Genomic DNA, 22,236 nt, shown 5'->3' with positions numbered 1-22,236 from the left:
TCACGCATGCCAGATACCGGTGAGAAACACGCGGATAAGAAATAGAGAATTTAATTAAAATGGCAACAGAACTACAGGAAGGATCTGAACCAGAACACAATTACAAACAGAAGGGCTAAACTAAAGCAGTGGTAAGGAAACAAACAGGCAGAGATCATACACGAAAATGCAGAAAGGCAAAAGAGAACACGAGGTAGAAGAGCTAGGAACTAGATTCAATACCGAGCACAGACAATAGGAAATGGGGGGTATTTATACAGGGCTGAACAGGTGAGAACAATCAGACTAATTAGTAAGATTGAGAGTTTGTGAGATGCAGTGGCACGTGACTGGGAGAGTCCTGTAGAGAGAGCACAGGGGAACTCTGGAGAGTGTAGTGCTGAGTCACAGAATTAGAGTCCATGGCACGCAGACAGGAAGTCCCCTAAAGCGCCCGAAGCGGGCCTGAGGTGAGCATGACCCCCAACGGCGACCAACCGACGGAGAGGAAGAGGGAGAAGAAGCCACAACAGGACCAGCGGAGGATCTGGACGGACGCAATACCAGGGATCCAGCACCCCAGCATACAAGCTGCAAACCGGGAAAAGAGCGCCAAGGACGCCCTGTGGGTCTGGGTGCTGGCTGATCAAACCTCAAGTCCTTAGAAATCAACCATACCATGTCCCCTGATTAGTACTTGGGGTTGGCACACCTAAGCCTGCTCCTTGTGCTTCTGCAGGAGAGTGTGGATGTGGTGATGTTTCTCCTCCCAGACAGGTTTACTGCATCTCATCCAATCATTGATGGCAAGAATGTCAGTAGAGCATGCAGATCAGTCACTAGGATATGTGAAACTATACTCCTGGTTGGCTTTTTCCCACTGGCCATTACAAATAGAGTGGAAACCTGACGTGAGACTAACTGACACACCAAGGTGTTCAAAAAATGCTTTCCAAACTTGGGATGTGATCTGGGGACCGCGTCCAGTAAGGATATTCTCTGGGATACCGTAATATCTAAATACATGTTCAAACAAGGCTTGGGCTGTTTGAAAGGCTGTGAGAAGTGAACAAAATGGGATGAATCTGACTCCTTGTGAAAACCTGTCAACTATAGTAAGTATGGTGGTAGCCATTGGATGGGGTTAAATCAGTTACGAAGGTTACAGCTAAATAGGAACAAGAATGTTTAGGAACGGGTAATGGTACTTGTTTACCAGCAGTGAGTTTTGCACTGAGCACTTACGGAACCAGAAGCTACAAACTCCTGGACATTGCACGTTGTGTCCCACCAATAACGGTTTGAGATAAGCTAGGGTGCCCAACTAAGTTGGGGATGAAACTGTGTAGGGACAAACATTTTACCATCAGGAGTTTGGTGAATAGCTACCTGTCAAATCTGTTTATCAAACTCCCACCGAATACCAGAAACGGAAACAATCAGAGGTAGGATGCGTTCATGAGTAGACACCTTCTCCCCCTCTTCAGAGAAAACACTAGACAAGGCATCAGCCTTGGTGTTGTGAGGACCAGGACGAAACGAAATAGAGAAATCAAAACTTGAGAAGAACAGAGATCAGCGGGCTTGATGTGAGTTAAGGCGTTTCGCAGACTTAAGATACTCAAGATTCTTATAATCTGTGAAAACCACAAACAGATGAGACGCACCATCTAGCCAGTGCCGCCACTCTGTAATGTCAGTTTAATGCCTAACAACTCCCTATCACCGATACCAGAATTGCGTTCTGCAGGAAATAACTTGGAGGAGAAGAAAGCCTGACTCGGAAGCATCTACCTCAACAACAAATGGTAAATCAAGATTGTGATGTTTCAGAATGGGAGTTTAGGTGAACACTACCTTGAGCGTGTCAAACGCACACTGAGCAGTGTCTGTCCTATGTAAAGGTTTAGGGGGATCCATTTAACAGGGAAATGAGAGGAGCGGCTGGAGAGCTGAAATTGCGAATGAATCGCCTATATAAGTTAGTGAAACCTAGAAATCTTTGTAACTCTTTCATGCTAGTGGGAGTGGGCCAATTCATAATGGCTGTAACCTTTTCATCACACATTATGAGGATGCAAGAAAAACTGATCCCATAACAAGGAAGGAGACTGTTTTGGCATACAGATGGTTATCCTAAAACGTGAGAGAACATGGCGGACGTAATTAACGTGGGTTTGAAAATTTGGGGAATAGAAAAGGATGTTGTCTATAAAAATGTTCACAGGTAGCCTTAAAGTGACCAGATTCTCCTCAGTACAGGCAGAGGCGATTCTGGCGCTCTTCTGGCGAGAGACGGGTGGTGTCACAGGACATGCCTTCAGCAGGAGACTAAGGGGTAACTTGAGTGCCACTAATGAGCGTATGAGTGGAAATAAACTAGGAAAAAAATTAGATCTATACGAATAGCGAGAGAAAAAAAATGGTCAAGCCTAAGATTATAAATCGACAAGCTAGTTCAGAGCTGACGTCGACAGAGAGACCCTTCCGAAACAAAGTTGCCGTTCTCAACAGAAAGTTATAATAAGATAGAGACTGAAGTAAAGACCAGATAGCAGAAGCCCATTCCAATGTCTTACCAGAAAGACGGGAAATAACAAAAGCTATCTTAGCTTGATCAGAGCTAGGCTGGGAGTTACTAAAGTAAACAGAGTATTGTAGTAAAAAACACCACACTTAGGCTTACACACAGGAAATACTGTACTGTGAGATACTGGTGAAGTAGTAGCTGGTATAGCCTGCTGATAAGACTGTGTAAACCTGCACTAATCTGGGCTAGCTGAGAGCTATGAGAGCTCTTCTGGTTAGATAGCTCACCCACACTCTGGTTGGGGCCTACCAGCATCTGCTGGTGCTGCCCAAGAACCTGATCGTGCTTATACAAACCAGATCACAGAGCCTCATAATCTGCTGTCTCCATGGTAACCATGTAAATAAGAAATATAATTAATATAGCATTTTGAAGCAAAGTTGACTCGATAAGTACAATTATTCAGGGTGTTTCCATTTATTTTATGATAGGTTGATAATGTAATTATTGTGACAGGCCTATTTAAAACAATAGTGTTGAAATATACTAGTATGTGTAATTTGTTTTGTCTTTAGTTGTTGGTGACATATAACACTGACAGAACTACTAGGCTTCTTCAGTATAAAGGATATAATACTGAATCCTAATGCAAGTAAAAAATGGTGATGGTGCGGAAATTTTCTCTAACTGGACCGTACTGAATTCTAATTCGTCGGCATCGCAGTCTCGGAAGACCATAGATTTCTTGTGCCTGGAGTTAGGTATTCACATAGCGTCTGCTGTGACTGAGAAGGCCAATCTGCAAACGACAGACTCGACCACAGTTGACGTATGTGTATATGGGTTTTGTTGCTGGTGGTGTGGTGGTGTCCTGTTTTTGTTTCTTCCTTCCCCTCTTTGCTTCCTGACAGCGGGCCATTGTGGTTTCATATTGTAACAACCCGCTGCAAAGGGCCGCTGCCACTGAAGGTGGTCCTGAGCTGCATTTTCCCAAGTGGCAGGACTGATGTTGAAGCACTTGAGATCACGCTTGCAGATGTCCTTGTAGCGAAGCCTGGGGCAACCAGTTTTTCTCTTGCCAGATGACAGTTCCGCATAGAGGATGTCCTTCGGAATTCGTCCATCGTCCATCCGCTGGACATGGCCCAGCCAGTGGAGACGTCGCTGCCTTAGAAGAGAGTACATGCTGGGAGGCTGCGCTCTTTCCAGAACTGTGGTGTTGGTGATCCCATTCCTCCAGGTAATACCCAATATGAGCCGCCGTTCTTGAAACGAGTAAGGTTTCCAGGTTTTGCTACTATATAGTAGTGTACTGATGACACAGGCTCTGTACATCTGCACTTTTGTATGGACAGAGAGTTTTCCACTGTTCCATACACTCTCTGTGAGCTTCCCGAAAGTAGAAGCAGCTTTTCCAATGCGGCTGCTAAGTTCTGCATCAAGTGACAGATTGTCTGTGATGATGGATTCGAGGTAGGTGAAGTTGCTCATGGCTTCCAGAGTGTAGTTTTGATGGTGATGATTTTATAGTGCTTTGTCCCATTGTCTTTGTTTTGGCCTGACTGATGGTCAGGCTAAAGTCTTTACAGGCTTGAGTAAACCAGTTCATGAGAGTTTGCAAGTGCTCCGGGAGTGTGCTACCACTGCAGCATCATCAGCAAACAGCATGTCCCGGATAACAAGTGGCCTAACCTTTTTTTTTGGCTTTTAAACGGGCAGGGTTGAATAGGTTACCATTTGTTCATGTGTGGAGGTAGACGCCCTCAGTTGATGATCCAAAAGCTTGCCTCAGTAGAAAAGAAGTAGAAAAGAAGATCCCAAACAAGGTGGGTGCCAACACGCATCCCGGCTTGACACCACAACAGATTTTGAAAGCATACGAGGTGGACCCATCAAACTGTATTGTACATTGCATGTCTGTGTGAAAGAACTGGAGGATACGGAGAAGTTTTGGGTGGCAGCCTACCCGTTCAACCAGCTAGAAGAGGCCACTCCTACTTATTAGGTCGAAAGCCTTAGTCAGGTCAATGAATGCCATGTAGAGCGGTTTATTCTGCTCTCCGCACTTCTCCTTAACTGTCTGAGAAAGAAGATCATGTCAGTGCTTGCTCTTCCTGCCCTGAACCCTGCCTGTGATTCAGGGTAGATCTTCCCTGGAAGGACCTGAAGTCGGTTCAGCACAATTCTTGCAAGGAGCTTTCCAGTGGTACTGAGTAAAGAGACACCACAGTAGTTTTTACAGTCACTCCTGTCGCCCTTGTTCTTATACAGGGTGACGATGGTGGCATCCCGCATGTCTTGTGGTACAGCACCTTCACTCCAGCACATACAGAAGAGTTTGTGAAGTTTTTTGAGTAGAGCAGGCTTCCCGCATTTCAGGACTTCAGCTGTTATCCCATCGCTGCTTGGTGCTCTCCCTGGTTTAGGTCAAAGGTGGATCATTCAGAGATCCTCACTGAACCTCTGGAGTGAGTTTGCTGCACTGAAAGTAAAGGGGCTGAATAATATTTTCAGTTTTTTATTTCTAAAAAAAGTTTAAAATATTGTAAGAGTTCTCCACTGGAAGGTGTGTGAAGCCAGGGGAACTTAGGGATTTACGTGTGGAAAGCGCCAAGGTAGGAGATCGGAATCCACCACACCAAGATCAAAGGATACCTCCAGGTAAGTTCAAAGTGCAGAATTTATTCAAAAAAAGTGTAATTAAAGAAAAAAGGAAAATAAAGAATTAAAAAATACAATGCAAATTAAAGGACTATAATGCAAATTAGCATTGAACAGCAGTCCTACAAATAAATACTGTGCCTAGGCTTCAGGACAGTACTTCACTGAGCTTACTAACTCTTCAGCAGTCAGTTACACAATGAGAAAAAAAGGCTCCCCCACTCTAACTTACTGCCCCTTTAAATACTGGAAGCCCCGCCCCGGGCTAAACCAAATCTCAGCAGGTGGGTTAAAACATCCTAATTAAATGCATACAAACATTAACATTTTCTACAATGTGCACATATTCTCACACAGGTTTAAAATGGCCATTTCATCACAACATCTACCGGTAAGTATTCCTTTTAATTAACTTAGTCTTTTTCTTTTTCAGGTTCTTCACTCCAGCTCCCCTCTCTCCTGCACTGCCATGGGCCCTTCTGGCTAGTACAAGAAGAGGAACTGTAATGGCTGCCAGTCCTTTGGAACCCCCTTCTCAGGTAAGTATCTCCCTGTGTTTGTTAAAACAATTGTCTTTACAGAATATTAAAACTCTGGCAACAGCTTTGGTGATGAGGGAGACTTCTTACCTCATCACAAATATCTTATAAATTTTGTTCCACTTCACAGTTGTGTCCCACTTGTTGATTTTTCACAAAAAATACAATTTCATATCTTTATGTTTGAAGCCTGGAATGTGGCAAAAGGTTGAAAAGTTCAAAATACTTTTGCAAGGCACTGTATATATATATATATATATATATATATATATATATATATATATATATATATATATATATATATATATATATATATATTTACAAAATTAAAGGGACTGAAAAATAAGTTTAAATTATAAAAACAAACAAACAATATAAGCTTTAATAAAGATAAAATAAAAATAATTCAGAATAAAGGACATGCAGACAGGCTAAAATGTAAAGCAATTAAACAAAGAGATAAATAATTAAAATAATAAAATATAAAATTACATCAGCGTAGTCCAACACTGACAGTAAAGTGGCCTCTACCACTCTTTTTCTAGCAAACATAGGCAGACTTTTTATTAATTACAATAAAGGAAACCCAGTCTCTGTCTGCACCTAATGACTAAATTATTTATATGGGTTTTAAATAAGAGTTTTTCATCCAGCCTGATGCCAAGATACTTATACTCTGTGCAAATTGGATTTAAGTGTCATGTTTTTCAATTAAACTCATGGATGGTATTGTGTCTCAGTGTCACAATCTGTCACAAATGACCCAGGCAGGGAGACGAGGAGGCGGACACAAATGCAGGTAAGTGAAAAATGAATGATTTAGTAAATAAATAACAAGTAACAAATCTAGAAAATAAACACAAAGCAGGGATATATATAAGGAGCTTAGGGAGACGGAAATAAACAGGAAACTAGAAACATAAAACTAGATATAAACACAGAGAGGCAATGAAACACAGAGAGGCAATGAAACACAGAGAAACGCTGAGAGACAAAACGACATGGGAAGGTGCAAAGACCGACGGAGACAAAGTGGTAGACGAGGGCTATTTAAAGAAACAAGAAACACTCTAGAATTGGAAACACCTGGGGAAGGGGCGGAGCTACAAATGAGACACAGGTGGAAATCTACTAAGACGGGAGACATAGGGGAGCACAGGTCACGTGGGGAAGACACACAGAGACACGAGACAGGGCTAAGACCTGACACTCAGGGCTCTTTGGATTACTGAAATCAATCTCAGATACCTGTGATAATTAGTTTGCCAGGTGAGCCCAATTAAAGGAAAACTACTAAAGAAGGATGTTCCACATTGTTAAGCAGGCCACAGGTTTCAAGCAACATGGGAAAGAAAGGATTTCTCTGCTCCTGAAAAGCGTTAAATAGTGCAATGCCCTGGACAAGGTATGAAAACATTAGATATTTTACGAAAACTGAAGCGTGATTATGATACTGTGAAGAGATTTGTGGCTGATTCAGAGCGCAGACGGGTTCCTGCTTAAATGTTATTTACAGCTATTTGGGAGCATATGTGGGGGCACTAAATAGTTACTGTAACACATTAGCCTGTCTGTCGTGTGTTTTTCCCTCTTTTGGTTTTCTGTGCAGCTGCCCTCTGTTTTCCTGTCTTGTGTTCCCAGCCATGTGCTTTTTTGAGCACATGGCATTGTTTTGTTATTGTCCAGTCTCCACCCTAGCCCCGGCCTAGTCATTAGTGTTATCACCTTGTGTCTCATTTGTAACTCCGCTCCCTCATTACCTCCACAGGTGTCCCTTTGTGTTCCTGAGTATAAATACCCCATGTGTTCCTTTGTTCTCTGTTGTGTTTTTGGTTTGATCTCATCCTGTTACTCTGTTTGGATCTTGTTTGTTGAGCCTTGGACCTGCTGTGTTTTTGTCTACAGTATTCTGTTTTGTTTTCTTTAGTTTGTTTTTTTGTTTGCTTATTTTGCTTGCTTGTTTAAGTATTTTAGTTTATCCTTTGTTTTATAGTGTTTTTTTTCAGTATCCTTATTTATTATAGTTCCTCCCTAGTGTTTTGTTGTTTGTTTATTTTTGCTAAAAATGGAAAATAAAACCAACTTGCATTTGCATCCTGCCGCCTCTTCCGTGTTACAGTTATAGCTAGGATAGTTATGTTAATTAGCTAGTTAGCTAACATCTCCAATGCCTTTCAGAGTCTGTAGTTGAAGGAGCTAAATAAAAAACATCCATCCAAACATCTGCTTTTACTGTTCAGCAGAGGGAACTGTTCTGAGGCTCTGGTGAAGCGGACGGGTCGGGTGCTGATGATGCAGGAATACGGGTGTGTTCACGCTCGACATGTTCCTTTACTGTAGCTGAATCAGTCTGTTTCTCTCGATGATTTCCCCTCCACTGATTGGTAAGAGCAGACGTATGGACGTTTGGGTTGGTCTTTAAAATTGAGCTCCTTTAATCACAGACGCAGCTCCTCTTCTTTGGAAGTAAAATGGAACTTCTCACCACTGCAATCTTTCTGCTGTTCAAGCAAACTTCTCCTCTTCTTCTAATGACTGTAACACACTCTAACTAACAGAGTATATTATATTACTCATTCTCTACGTTTATTATCACTGTGGGTATAATCTACATCAATGATTTGCTGCTGCACCGGAAAATCCAACACAACGTAAACAAACATGGCGACTTCCTTGCCGTTGCACAGAATAAAGTGGACATGTATCCTCTAAAACTGAGAAACTATCTAAGCTTAGGGTCCATCACCATAAGATTTACCGAAAACTACCCAAAATGTCAGAAATGACACTAAAATATACACCTTTATAATGTAAGACAATAACTTTTTACAGTTGTTTTGTTTGTTGTATTGCATATTTATTGTGAGTTTTAAGCAGTATTTGACAGTAATACACCAAAATAACAACAATTAATTTAGCTATTTTCTAATCACTGAATAATTTTTATTTTACTGTTAGTTTTGTGTTAGTATTATGTATACTGTGTTATATTTAAGCAATAGAACACGAGAGGGAGTGTGTTATCGCGAAATAACATCACGGCTGTGATTTGGTCGCAAGCACGAGCCGAAGGCGAATACTGTAGATCATCACAGCCGTGATGTTATTCGTGATAACACACGACCTCGAGTGTTCTATTGCTTTTATACAACAGTTTATTTTTTACTAAATAAATCAAGAAAATAAATCAAAGAACTTTAAGAAATTCAGTTTGAATATGCTTTAATATGGACTGAGCCTTCTGCCAAAAAGTAGTTCCACCACAACTTAACTACATACAGTGTATGGTTCAGGCAGACTAACACCACGAAAGTTAGCTTACTCGGCAACGCGTCGGCGGAGAGATACAAGTTTAGTGTGAGAAGGCCGTGATGTTATCACGAAATATCATCACGGCTAGATTACTTCTCAACCAATCATATTGTGAGGTCGGAACTAACTGTTGTATAATAAAGGGTCTCTCATATACAGTGTTTCACATATACAGTAGTTATAAAGTATATATGGCGATGTATGTAATAGTTAAACATTGTGGACATTTTCATGCTGTTTCTTACCTTTTTCCCTCCAGTGTTGAGGCGTATCGGAGTGAGGTAGGGGTCAAAGATTAACCGCCGGGTCTCAATGTTAACCGGAGACTGTCTCCTCCCCACAGAGCACAGGTTCCATGCTGTGTTCACCAGTCCCCAAAATGATGGCACTGCGAAAACACACACACACACACACAAACACACACACACAAACAAACACACACACACACACACACACACACACACATACTCAAACACACACACAAACACACACACACACACAAACACACACACACACACACAAACACACTCAAACACACAAACAAACACACACACACAAACACACGCACACACACACACACAAACACACACACACACACACACACACACAAACACACACAAACAAACACACACACACACACACAAACACACACACACACACAAACAAACACACACACACAAACACACACAAACAAACACACACACACACAGAAAAACACACACACACAAACAAACGCACACAAATATATTAATTTTGTATGTGGTTCATCTACTCTAGTGTTCTACAGACAGAGAGAGATTAAAATATATGTGATGTGTTTTTATTAAAATTTAATAACACTCTCTATTACTCACACACTATTACTCACACACTATTACTCACACACTCTCTATTACTCACACACTTACACAACTCACACACTATTACTCACACACTCTATTACTCACACACTCTCTATTACTCACACACTTACACAACTCACACACTATTACTCACACACTCTATTACTCACACACTCTCTATTACTCACACACTCTCTATTACTCACACACTATTACTCACACACTATTACTCACACACTCTCTATTACTCACACACTTACACAACTCACACACTATTACTCACACACTCTATTACTCACACACTCTCTATTACTCACACACTTACACAACTCACACACTATTACTCACACACTCTATTACTCACACACTCTCTATTACTCACACACTCTCTATTACTCACACACTATTACTCACACACTATTACTCACACACTCTCTATTACTCACACACTTACACAACTCACACACTATTACTCACACACTATTACTCACACACTATTACTCACACACTCTCTATTACTCACACACTTACACAACTCACACACTATTACTCACACACTCTCTATTACTCACACACTTACACAACTCACACTATTACTCACAAACTCTCTATTACTCACACACTTACACAACTCACACACTATTACTCACACACTCTCTATTACTCACACACTTACACAACTCACACACTATTACTCACACACTCTCTATTACTCACACACTTACACAACTCACACACTATTACTCACACACTCTCTATTACTCACACACTATTACTCACACACTATTACTCACACACTCTCTATTACTCACACACTTACACAACTCACACACTATTACTCACACACTCTCTATTACTCACACACTTATACAACTCACACACTATTACTCACACACTCTCTATTACTCACACACTCTCTATTACTCACACACTTACACAACTCACACACTATTACTCACACACTCTATTACTCACACACTATTACTCACACACTCTCTATTACTCACACACTTACACACTGTTACTCACACACTCTATTACTCACACACTATTACTCACACACTCTCTATTACTCACACACTTACACAACTCACACACTATTACTCACACACTCTATTACTCACACACTATTACTCACACACTCTCTATTACTCACACACTTACACACTATTACTCACACACTCTATTACTCACACACTATTACTCACACACTCTCTATTACTAACACACTTACACAACTCACACTATTACTCACACACTCTCTATTACTCACACACTTACACAACTCACACACTATTACTCACACTCTCTATTACTAACACACTTACACAACTCACACTATTACTCACACACTCTCTATTACTCACACACTTATACAACTCACACACTATTACTCACACACTCTCTATTACTCACACACTTATACAACTCACACACTATTACTCACACACTCTCTATTACTCACACACTTACACACTATTACTCACACACTCTATTACTCACACACTATTACTCACACACTCTCTATTACTAACACACTTACACAACTCACACTATTACTCACACACTCTCTATTACTCACACACTTACACAACTCACACACTATTACTCACACTCTCTATTACTAACACACTTACACAACTCACACTATTACTCACACACTCTCTATTACTCACACACTTACACAACTCACACACTATTACTCACACACTTACACACTATTACTCACACACTCTATTACTCACACACTATTACTCACACACTCTCTATTACTCACACACTTACACACTATTACTCACACACTCTATTACTCACACACTATTACTCACACACTCTCTATTACTCACACACTTACACAACTCACACACTATTACTCACACACTATTACTCACACACTCTCTATTACTCACACACTCTATTACTCACACACTTACACAACTCACACACTATTACTCACACACTCTCTATTACTCACACACTCTCTATTACTCACACACTCTCTATTACTCACACACTCTCTATTACTCACACACTCTCTATTACTCACACACTTACACAACTCACACACTATTACTCACACACTATTACTCACACACTCTCTATTACTAACACACTTACACAACTCACACTATTACTCACACACTCTCTATTACTCACACACTTACACAACTCACACACTATTACTCACACACTCTCTATTACTCACACACTCTCTATTACTCACACACTTACACAACTCACACACTATTACTCACACTCTCTATTACTCACACACTCTTTATTACTCACACACTTACACAACTCACACACTATTACTCACACACTCTCTATTACTCACACACTCTCTATTACTCACACACTTACACAACTCACACACTATTACTCACACACTCTCTATTACTAACACACTTACACAACTCACACTATTACTCACACACTCTCTAGTACTCACACACTTACACAACTCACACACTATTACTCACACACTCTCTATTACTCACACACTTACACAACTCACACACTATTACTCACACACTCTCTATTACTCACACACTTACACACTATTACTCACACAGTATTACTCACACACTCTCTATTACTCACACCGTATTACTCACACACTTACACACTATTACTCACACAGTATTACTCACACACTCTCTTTTACTCACACACTCTGTATTACTCACACATCTACACATAACACACTCTTTATTATTCACACATCTACACACCTTACACACTGTCCATTACTCCTACACACTCTTTTACCCATACACCTACACAACCCACACACTCTCATTAATCCCACATTCTATATTACTCACACACTCTCTATTACTCATACTCTCTATTACTCACACACCTACATAACTCACACACTCTATTACTCATACTCTCTATTACTCAAACACTCTCTATTACTCGCAAACCTACACATATCACAAACTTTCTATTACTTACAAGCTCTATTCCTCACACTATTACTCACACACCTACACACCTCACACATTCTTTATTACTCAAACACGTACACACCTCACACACTCTCTATTACACTTTCTATTACTCACACACTCTCTATTACACACACACACATACACACACACTTTTAATCACACACTGACTGTAGGGGACTGTCGGTGACTGTAGGTAACTGTGGGTGACTGTAGTAGACTGTAGGGGACTGTGCGTGACTATGGGGGACTGAGTGTGACCGTGAGTGACTGTAGGTGAATGTGGGTGACTGTGGGTGACTGTAGGGGACTGTGAGTGACTTTGGGTGACTGTGGGCTGACTGTGGGTGGCTGTAAGTGATTGTAGGGGACTCTGGGTGACTAGGGGACTTTGGTTGACTGTAGGGGACTGTCGGTGACTGTAGGTGACTGTGGGTGACTGTAGGGGACTGAGAGTGACTTTGGGTGACTGTGGGCTGAGTGTGGGTGGCTGTGGGTGACTAGGGGACTGTGGGTGGCTGTAGCTGATTGTAGGGGACTGTGGGTGACTGTGGTTGACTGTAGGTGAGTGTTGGTGACTGTAGGTAACTGTGGGTGACTGTAGAGGATTGTAGGTGACTGTGCGTGACTATGGGGGACTGAGTGTGACCGTGAGTGACTGTAGGTGAATGTGGGTGACTGTGGGTGACTGTAGGGGACTGTGGGTGACTGTGGGTGACTGTGAGTGACTTTGGATGACTGTGGACTGACTGTGGGTGACTAGGGGACTGTGGGTGGCTGTAAGTGATTGTAGGGGACTGTGGGTGACTAGGGGACTTTGGTTGACTGTAGGGGACTGTCGGTGACTGTGATTGACTGTAGGTAAGTGTGAATGGCTTTGGGTGACTGTAGGTAACTGTGGGTGATGGTGGGCTGATAGTAGGTGACTGTAAATAGCTCTAGGTGATGGTGGGCTGACTGTGGATGAATGTAGATGACTGTAGGTGACTGTAGTTGATGGTGGATGGCTGTGGGTGACAGTGGGCTGACTGTCAGTGACTGTAGGGGACTGTGGGTGACTGTAGGTGACTGTAAGTGACTCTGGGTGACTGTGGATGGCTGTAGGTGACTGTGGATGGCTGTAGGTAACTGTGGGTGATTTTAGTTGACTGTGGTTGATTGTGAGTGGCTGTGGGCTGACTGTGGATGACTGTAGGTGACAGTAGGTGATGGTGGATGGCTGTGGGTGACAGTGGGCTGACTAGGTGACTGTGGGTGGATGGCTTTGGGTGAGTGTAGGTAACTGTAGGTAATGGTGGGCTGATTGTAGGTGACTGTGGATGGCTCTAGGTGATGGTGGACTGACTGTGGGGGCCTGTGGATGGCTGTAGGTGACTGTAAATGCTGGTGGTTTACTGTGGATGGCTGTAGGTGACTGTAAATTGTGGTGGTTTACTGTGGATGGCAGTAGGTCACTGTGGTTGACTTTAGGTGACTGTGGGTGACTGTAGGGTACTGTGGGTGACTGTAAGTGACTTTGGGCTGAGTGTGGGTGGCTGTGGGTGACTAGGGGACTGTGGGTGTCTGTAGCTGACCGTAGGGGACTGTGGGTGACTAGGGGACCTTGTTTGACTGTAGGGGACTGTCGGTGACTATGGTTGACTGTAGGTGAGTGTGGATGGCTTTGGGTGACTGTAGGTAACTGTGGGTGACGGTGGGCTGATTGTAGGTGACTGTGGATGGCTGTAGGTGACTGTAAATGCTGGTGGTTTACTGTGGATGGTTGTAGGTGACTGTAAATTGTGGTGGTTTACTGTGGATGGCTGGTGTGGGTGACTGTGGGTGACTGTAGGGGACTGTGAGTGACTTTGGGTGACTGTGGGCTGAGTGTGGGTGGCTGTGGGTGACTAGGGGACTGTGGGTGGCTGTAGCTGATTGTAGGGGACTGTGGGTAACTAGGGGACCTTGGTTGACTGTAAGGGACTGTCGGTGACTGTGGTTTACTGCTGATGGCTGTCGGTGACTGTGATTGACTGTAGGTAAGTGTGGATGGCTTTGGGTGACTGTAGGTAACTGTGGGTAATGGTGGGCTGATTGTAGGTGACTGTAAATGGCTCTATGTGATGGTGGGCTGACTGTGGATAAATGTAGATGACTGTAGGTGACTGTAGTTGATGGTGGATGGCTGTGGGTGTCAGTGGGCTGACTGTAGGAGACTGTAGGTGACTGTGGGTGACTGTAGGTGACTGCGGGTAACTGTGGGTGACTGCAGGTGACTATGGGTGACTGTAGAGGACTATAGGTGACTGTAGGTAACTGTGGGTGACGGTGGGCTGATTGTAGGTGACTGTAAATGGCTCTAGGTGACGGTGGGCTGACTGTGGATGAATGTAGGTGACTGTAGGGGACTGTGGGTGACTATGAGTGACTGTAGGTGACTGTGTGTGACTGTGGGTGACTGTAAGTGACTGTGGGTGACTGTAAGTGACTGCGGGTGACTGTGGGTGACTGCAGGTGACTATGGGTGACTGTAGAGGACTATAGGTGACTGTAGGTGACTGTGGGTGACTGTAAATGGTGGTGGGTGACTGTGGATGGCTGTAGGTGACTGTGAGTGATTTTAGTTCACTGTAGGTGAGTGTGGATGGCTTTGGGTGACTGTAGGTAACTGTGGGTGACGGTGGGCTGATAGTAGGTGACTGTAAATGGCTCTAGGTGACGGTGGGCTGACTGTGGATGAATGTAGATGACTGTAGGTGACTGTAGTTGATGGTGGATGGCTCTGGGTGACAGTAGGCTGACTGTAGGTGACTGTGGGTGACTGTAGGGGACTGTAGGTGACTGTGGGTGACTGTAGGCGAATGTGAGTGCCTTTGGTGACTGTGGGCTGAGTGTGGGTGGCTGTGGGTGACTAGGGGACTGTGGGTGTCTGTAGCTGATTGTAGGGGACTGTGGGTGGCTCTAGGTGATGGTGGGCTGATTGTAGGTGACTGTGGAGGGCTCTAGGTGATGGCGGGCTGATTGTAGGTGACTGTGGATGACTCTAGGTGATGGTGGGCTGATTGTAGGTGACTGTCGATGGCTCTAGGTGATGGTGGACTGACTGTAGGGGACTGTGGATGGCTGTAGGTGACTGTAAATGGTGGTGGTTTACTGTGGATGCCTGTAGGTCACTGTGGGTGACTTTGGGTGACTGTGGGTGATTGTGGGCTGACTGTGGATGAATGTAGATGACTGTAGGTGATGGTGGATGGCTGTGGGTGACAGTGGGCTGACTGTGGGTGACAGTGGGCTGACTATGATTTGTTACTGGAGTGATGTGGAGGGCTGATGAAGAACAGTAGGAGATGTCTGTCATTAAGCAGCAGCAGTGGGAGATGAACAGCTGTGGGCAGATACAGCAGATGGACAGTAAAATACTGACCCCATTCAGAATTACATCATCGAGTGGGGTTGGGGGGAGGGGGCTGCAGGTCTCTGCGACAGTAAAACCCTCCCACCCCACCCCAAAATACACATCTCTCACACATCAGCTCAGATCAAGTGCAGTGAGGGATAAGAAGTTTCATTAATAATGTGAACAAAATTAATTTTACATTTAAGTAAAATAAACCCATAATCTTAATTGAATGACAGTATGCTGACAGTGACTCCCTCCTGAAAAGTTGGAGACCCTTTTCCTGAATGTAATCAAATACTCACAACAGTGCTGCAAAATCTTTCACTGCACAGCACAGACAGTTACTCAAACAAAAGCAGTACAAACTTTTAATAGCCTTGATTTCAGAAGAAACAAGAAACAAATAGGTGCCCCAATACTTTTACAGTGTGTATGTGGTGTGAGTACAGGTGGAGTGAGGGAGTGTCCTGTACAGGTTTAACCAATCGTAACACTCTTTAGTTGTTTTTTCTTCACTGACCTACATTTATGTGTTTCCCAAAATAGAGCTGAAATCTCCCAGCAATCCTGCTACTCTCACTCAGCACCTTCACATCACTCCATTCACTCCACTTAACTACAATCACAATACATCACTACAGTAACAATATATCTCTCTACTAACAATACATCACTCCACATCACTACAGTAACAATATATCTCTCTACTCACAATACATCACTCCACATCACTACAGTAACAATATATCACTCTACTCACAATACATCACTACACATCACTACAGTAACAATATATCACTCTACTCACAATACATCACTCCACATCACTACAGTAACAATATATCTCTCTACTCACAATACATCACTCCACATCACTACAGTAACAATATATCACTCTACTCACAATACATCACTCCACATCACTACAGTAACAATATATCTCTCTACTCACAATACATCACTCCAAATCACTACAGTAACAATATATCACTCCTCTCACAATACATCACTCCACATCACTACAGTAACAATATATCTCTCTACTCACAATACATCACTCCACATCACTACAGTAACAATATATCTCTCTACTCACAATACATCACTCCACATCACTACAGTAACAATATATCTCTCTACTCACAATACATCACTCCACATCACTACAGTAACAATATATTTCTCTACTAACAATACATCACTACAGTAACAATATATCTCTCTACTCACAATACATCACTACAGTAACAATATATCTCTCTACTCACAATACATCACTACAGTAACAATATATTTCTCTACTAACAATACATCACTACAGTAACAATATATCTCTCTACTCACAATACATCACTACAGTAACAATATATCTCTCTACTCACAATACATCACTACAGTAACAATATATCTCTCTACTCACAATACATCACTACAGTAACAATATATCTCTCTACTCACAATACATCACTCCACATCACTACAGTAACAATATATCTCTCTACTCACAATACATCACTCCACATCACTACAGTAACAATATATCACTCCACTCACAATACATCACTCCACATCACTATAGTAACAATATATCTCTCTACTCACAATACATCACTACAGTAACAATATATCTCTCTACTCACAATACATCACTCCACATCACTACAGTGACAATATATCTCTCTACTCACAATACATCACTCCACATCACTACAGTAACAATATATTTCTCTACTAACAATACATCACTACAGTAACAATATATCTCTCTACTCACAATACATCACTACAGTAACAATATATCTCTCTACTCACAATACATCACTCCACATCACTACAGTAACAATATATTTCTCTACTAACAATACATCACTACAGTAACAATATATCTCTCTACTCACAATACATCACTACAGTAACAATATATCTCTCTACTCACAATACATCACTCCACATCACTACAGTAACAATATATTTCTCTACTAACAATACATCACTTCAGTAACAATATATCTCTCTACTCACAATACATCACTCCACATCACTACAGTAACAATATATCACTCCACTCACAATACATCACTCCACATCACTTCAGTAACAATATATCTCTCTACTAACAATACATCACTCCACATCACTACAGTAACAATATATCTCTCTACTCACAATACATCACTCCACATCACTACAGTAACAATATATCACTCCACTCACAATACATCACTCCACATCACTACAGTAACAATATATCTCTCTACTAACAATACATCACTTCACATCACTACAGTAACAATATATCACTCCACTCACAATACATCACTCCACATCACTACAGTAACAATATATCTCTCTACTAACAATACATCACTTTACATCACTACAGCAACAATATATCTCTCTACTTACATCACTCCACATCACTCCAGTACCAATATATCACTCCACTCACAATACATCCCCCCACATCACTCCACTCACAATACATCACCCACATCACTCCACTCACAATACATCACTCCACATCACTCCAGTACCAATACATCACTCCACTCACAATACATCCCCCCACATCACTCCACTCACAATACATCACCCCACATCACTCCACTCACAATACATCCCCCCACATCACTCCACTCACAATACATCCCCCCACATCACTCCACTCACAATACATCACCCCACATCACTCTACTCACAATACATCACCCACATCACTCCACTCACAATACATCACCCCACATCACTCCACTCACAATACATCACCCCACATCACTCCACTCACAATACATCACCCACATCACTCCACTCACAATACATCCCCCCACATCACTCCACTCACAATACATCACCCACATCACTCCACTCACAATACATCACTCCACATCACTCCAGTACCAATACATCACTGCACTCACAATACATCCCCCCACATCACTCCACTCACAATACATCACCCACATCACTCCACTCACAATACATCACTCCACATCACTCCAGTACCAATACATCACTGCACTCACAATACATCACCCCACATCACTCCAATCACAATACATCCCCCCACATCACTCCACTCACAATACATCACCCACATCACTCCACTCACAATACATCACTCCACTCACAATACATCCCCCCACATCACTCCACTCACAATACATCACCCACATCACTCCACTCACAATACATCACCCCACATCACTCCACTCACAATACATCACCCCACATCACTCCACTCACAATACATCCCCCCACATCACTCCACTCACAATACATCACCCCACATCACTCCACTCACAATACATCACCCACATCACTCCACTCACAATACATCACTCCACATCACTACAGTAACAATATATCACTCTACTCACAATACATCACTCCACATCACTACAGTAACAATATATCTCTCTACTCACAATACATCACTCCACATCACTACAGTAACAATATATCTCTCTACTCACAATACATCACTCCACATCACTACAGTAACAATATATCACTCTACTCACAATACATCACTACACATCACTACAGTAACAATATATCACTCTACTCACAATACATCACTCCACATCACTACAGTAACAATATATCTCTCTACTCACAATACATCACTCCACATCACTACAGTAACAATATATCACTCTACTCACAATACATCACTCCACATCACTACAGTAACAATATATCTCTCTACTCACAATACATCACTCCACATCACTACAGTAACAATATATCTCTCTACTCACAATACATCACTCCACATCACTACAGTAACAATATATCTCTCTACTCACAATACATCACTACAGTAACAATATATCTCTCTACTCATAATACATCACTACAGTAACAATATATCTCTCTACTCACAATACATCACTCCACATCACTACAGTAACAATATATCTCTCTACTCACAATACATCACTACACATCACTATAGTAACAATATATCTCTCTACTCACAATACATCACTACAGTAACAATATATCTCTCTACTCACAATACATCACTCCACATCACTACAGTAACAATATATCACTCCACTCACAATACATCACTACAGTGACAATATATCTCTCTACTCACAATACATCACTCGACATCACTACAGTAACAATATATCACTCCACTCACAATACATCACTACAGTAACAATATATCTCTCTACTCACAATACATCACTCCACATCACTACAGTAACAATATATCTCTCTACTCACAATACATCACTACAGTAACAATATATCTCTCTACTCACAATACATCACTCCACATCACTACAGTAACAATATATTTCTCTACTAACAATACATCACTACAGTAACAATATATCTCTCTATTCACAATACATCACTACAGTAACAATATATCTCTCTACTCACAATACATCACTACAGTAACAATATGTTTCTCTACTCACAATACATCACTCCACATCACTACAGTAACAATATATCTCTCTACTCACAATACATCACTTCAGTAACAATATATCTCTCTACTCACAATACATCACTCCATATCACTACAGTGACAATATATCTCTCTACTCACAATACATCACTCCACATCACTACAGTAACAATATATCTCTCTACTCACAATACATCACTACAGTAACAATATATCTCTCTACTCACAATACATCACTCTACATCACTACAGTAACAATATATCTCTCTACTCACAATACATCACTTCAGTAACAATATATCTCTCTACTCACAATACATCACTCCACATCACTACAGTGACAATATATCTCTCTACTCACAATACATCACTCCACATCACTACAGTAACAATATATCTCTCTACTCACAATACATCACTACAGTAACAATATATCTCTCTACTCACAATACATCACTACAGTAACAATATATCTCTCTACTCACAATACATCACTCCACATCACTACAGTAACAATATATCTCTCTACTCACAATACATCACTCCACATCACTACAGTAACAATATATCACTCCACTCACAATACATCACTCCACATCACTACAGTAACAATATATCACTCCACTCACAATACATCACTACAGTGACAATATATCTCTCTACTCACAATACATCACTCCACATCACTACAGTAACAATATATCTCTCTACTCACAATACATCACTACAGTAACAATATATCTCTCTACTCACAATACATCACTCCACATCACTACAGTAACAATATATTTCTCTACTAACAATACATCACTACAGTAACAATATATCTCTCTACTCACAATACATCACTACAGTAACAATATATCTCTCTACTCACAATACATCACTCCACATCACTACAGTAACAATATATTTCTCTACTAACAATACATCACTTCAGTAACAATATATCTCTCTACTCACAATACATCACTCCACATCACTACAGTAACAATATATCACTCCACTCACAATACATCACTCCACATCACTACAGTAACAATATATCTCTCTACTAACAATACATCACTCCACATCACTACAGTAACAATATATCTCTCTACTCACAATACATCACTCCACATCACTACAGTAACAATATATCACTCCACTCACAATACATCACTCCACATCACTGCAGTAACAATATATCTCTCTACTAACAATACATCACTTCACATCACTACAGTAACAATATATCACTCCACTCACAATACATCACTCCACATCACTACAGTAACAATATATCTCTCTACTAACAATACATCACTTTACATCACTACAGCAACAATATATCTCTCTACTTGAAATACATCACTCCACATCACTCCAGTACCAATACATCACTCCACTCACAATACATCCCCCCACATCACTCCACTCACAATACATCACCCACATCACTCCACTCACAATACATCACTCCACATCACTCCAGTACCAATACATCACTCCACTCACAATACATCCCCCCACATCACTCCACTCACAATACATCACCCACATCACTCCACTCACAATACATCACCCCACATCACTCCACTCACAATACATCCCCCCACATCA

At 41.5% G+C, this 22,236-nt stretch overlaps 1 protein-coding gene across 3 annotated transcripts in view; it reads right to left on the bottom strand.

Annotated features, from left to right (window-relative positions):
- The window catches only part of ca10b (carbonic anhydrase Xb), a 51,269-nt gene that overhangs the window by 18,298 nt on the left and 10,735 nt on the right, over nt 1–22,236 (bottom strand). For all 3 annotated transcript variants that reach the window (XM_049468059.1, XM_049468060.1, XM_049468058.1), the window contains exon 3: nt 9,267–9,409. In XM_049468059.1, coding sequence (XP_049324016.1) covers nt 9,267–9,409 — 143 coding nt within the window. The remainder of the gene's footprint in view (nt 1–9,266; nt 9,410–22,236) is intronic.

The sequence above is a fragment of the Astyanax mexicanus genome, chromosome 19, assembly GCF_023375975.1.
Source record: "Astyanax mexicanus isolate ESR-SI-001 chromosome 19, AstMex3_surface, whole genome shotgun sequence".
Classification (NCBI taxonomy): Eukaryota; Metazoa; Chordata; class Actinopteri; order Characiformes; family Acestrorhamphidae; genus Astyanax; species Astyanax mexicanus.
The sequence above is the reverse complement of the archived record's forward strand: the minus strand, read 5'-3'. Positions and strand labels throughout refer to the sequence as shown.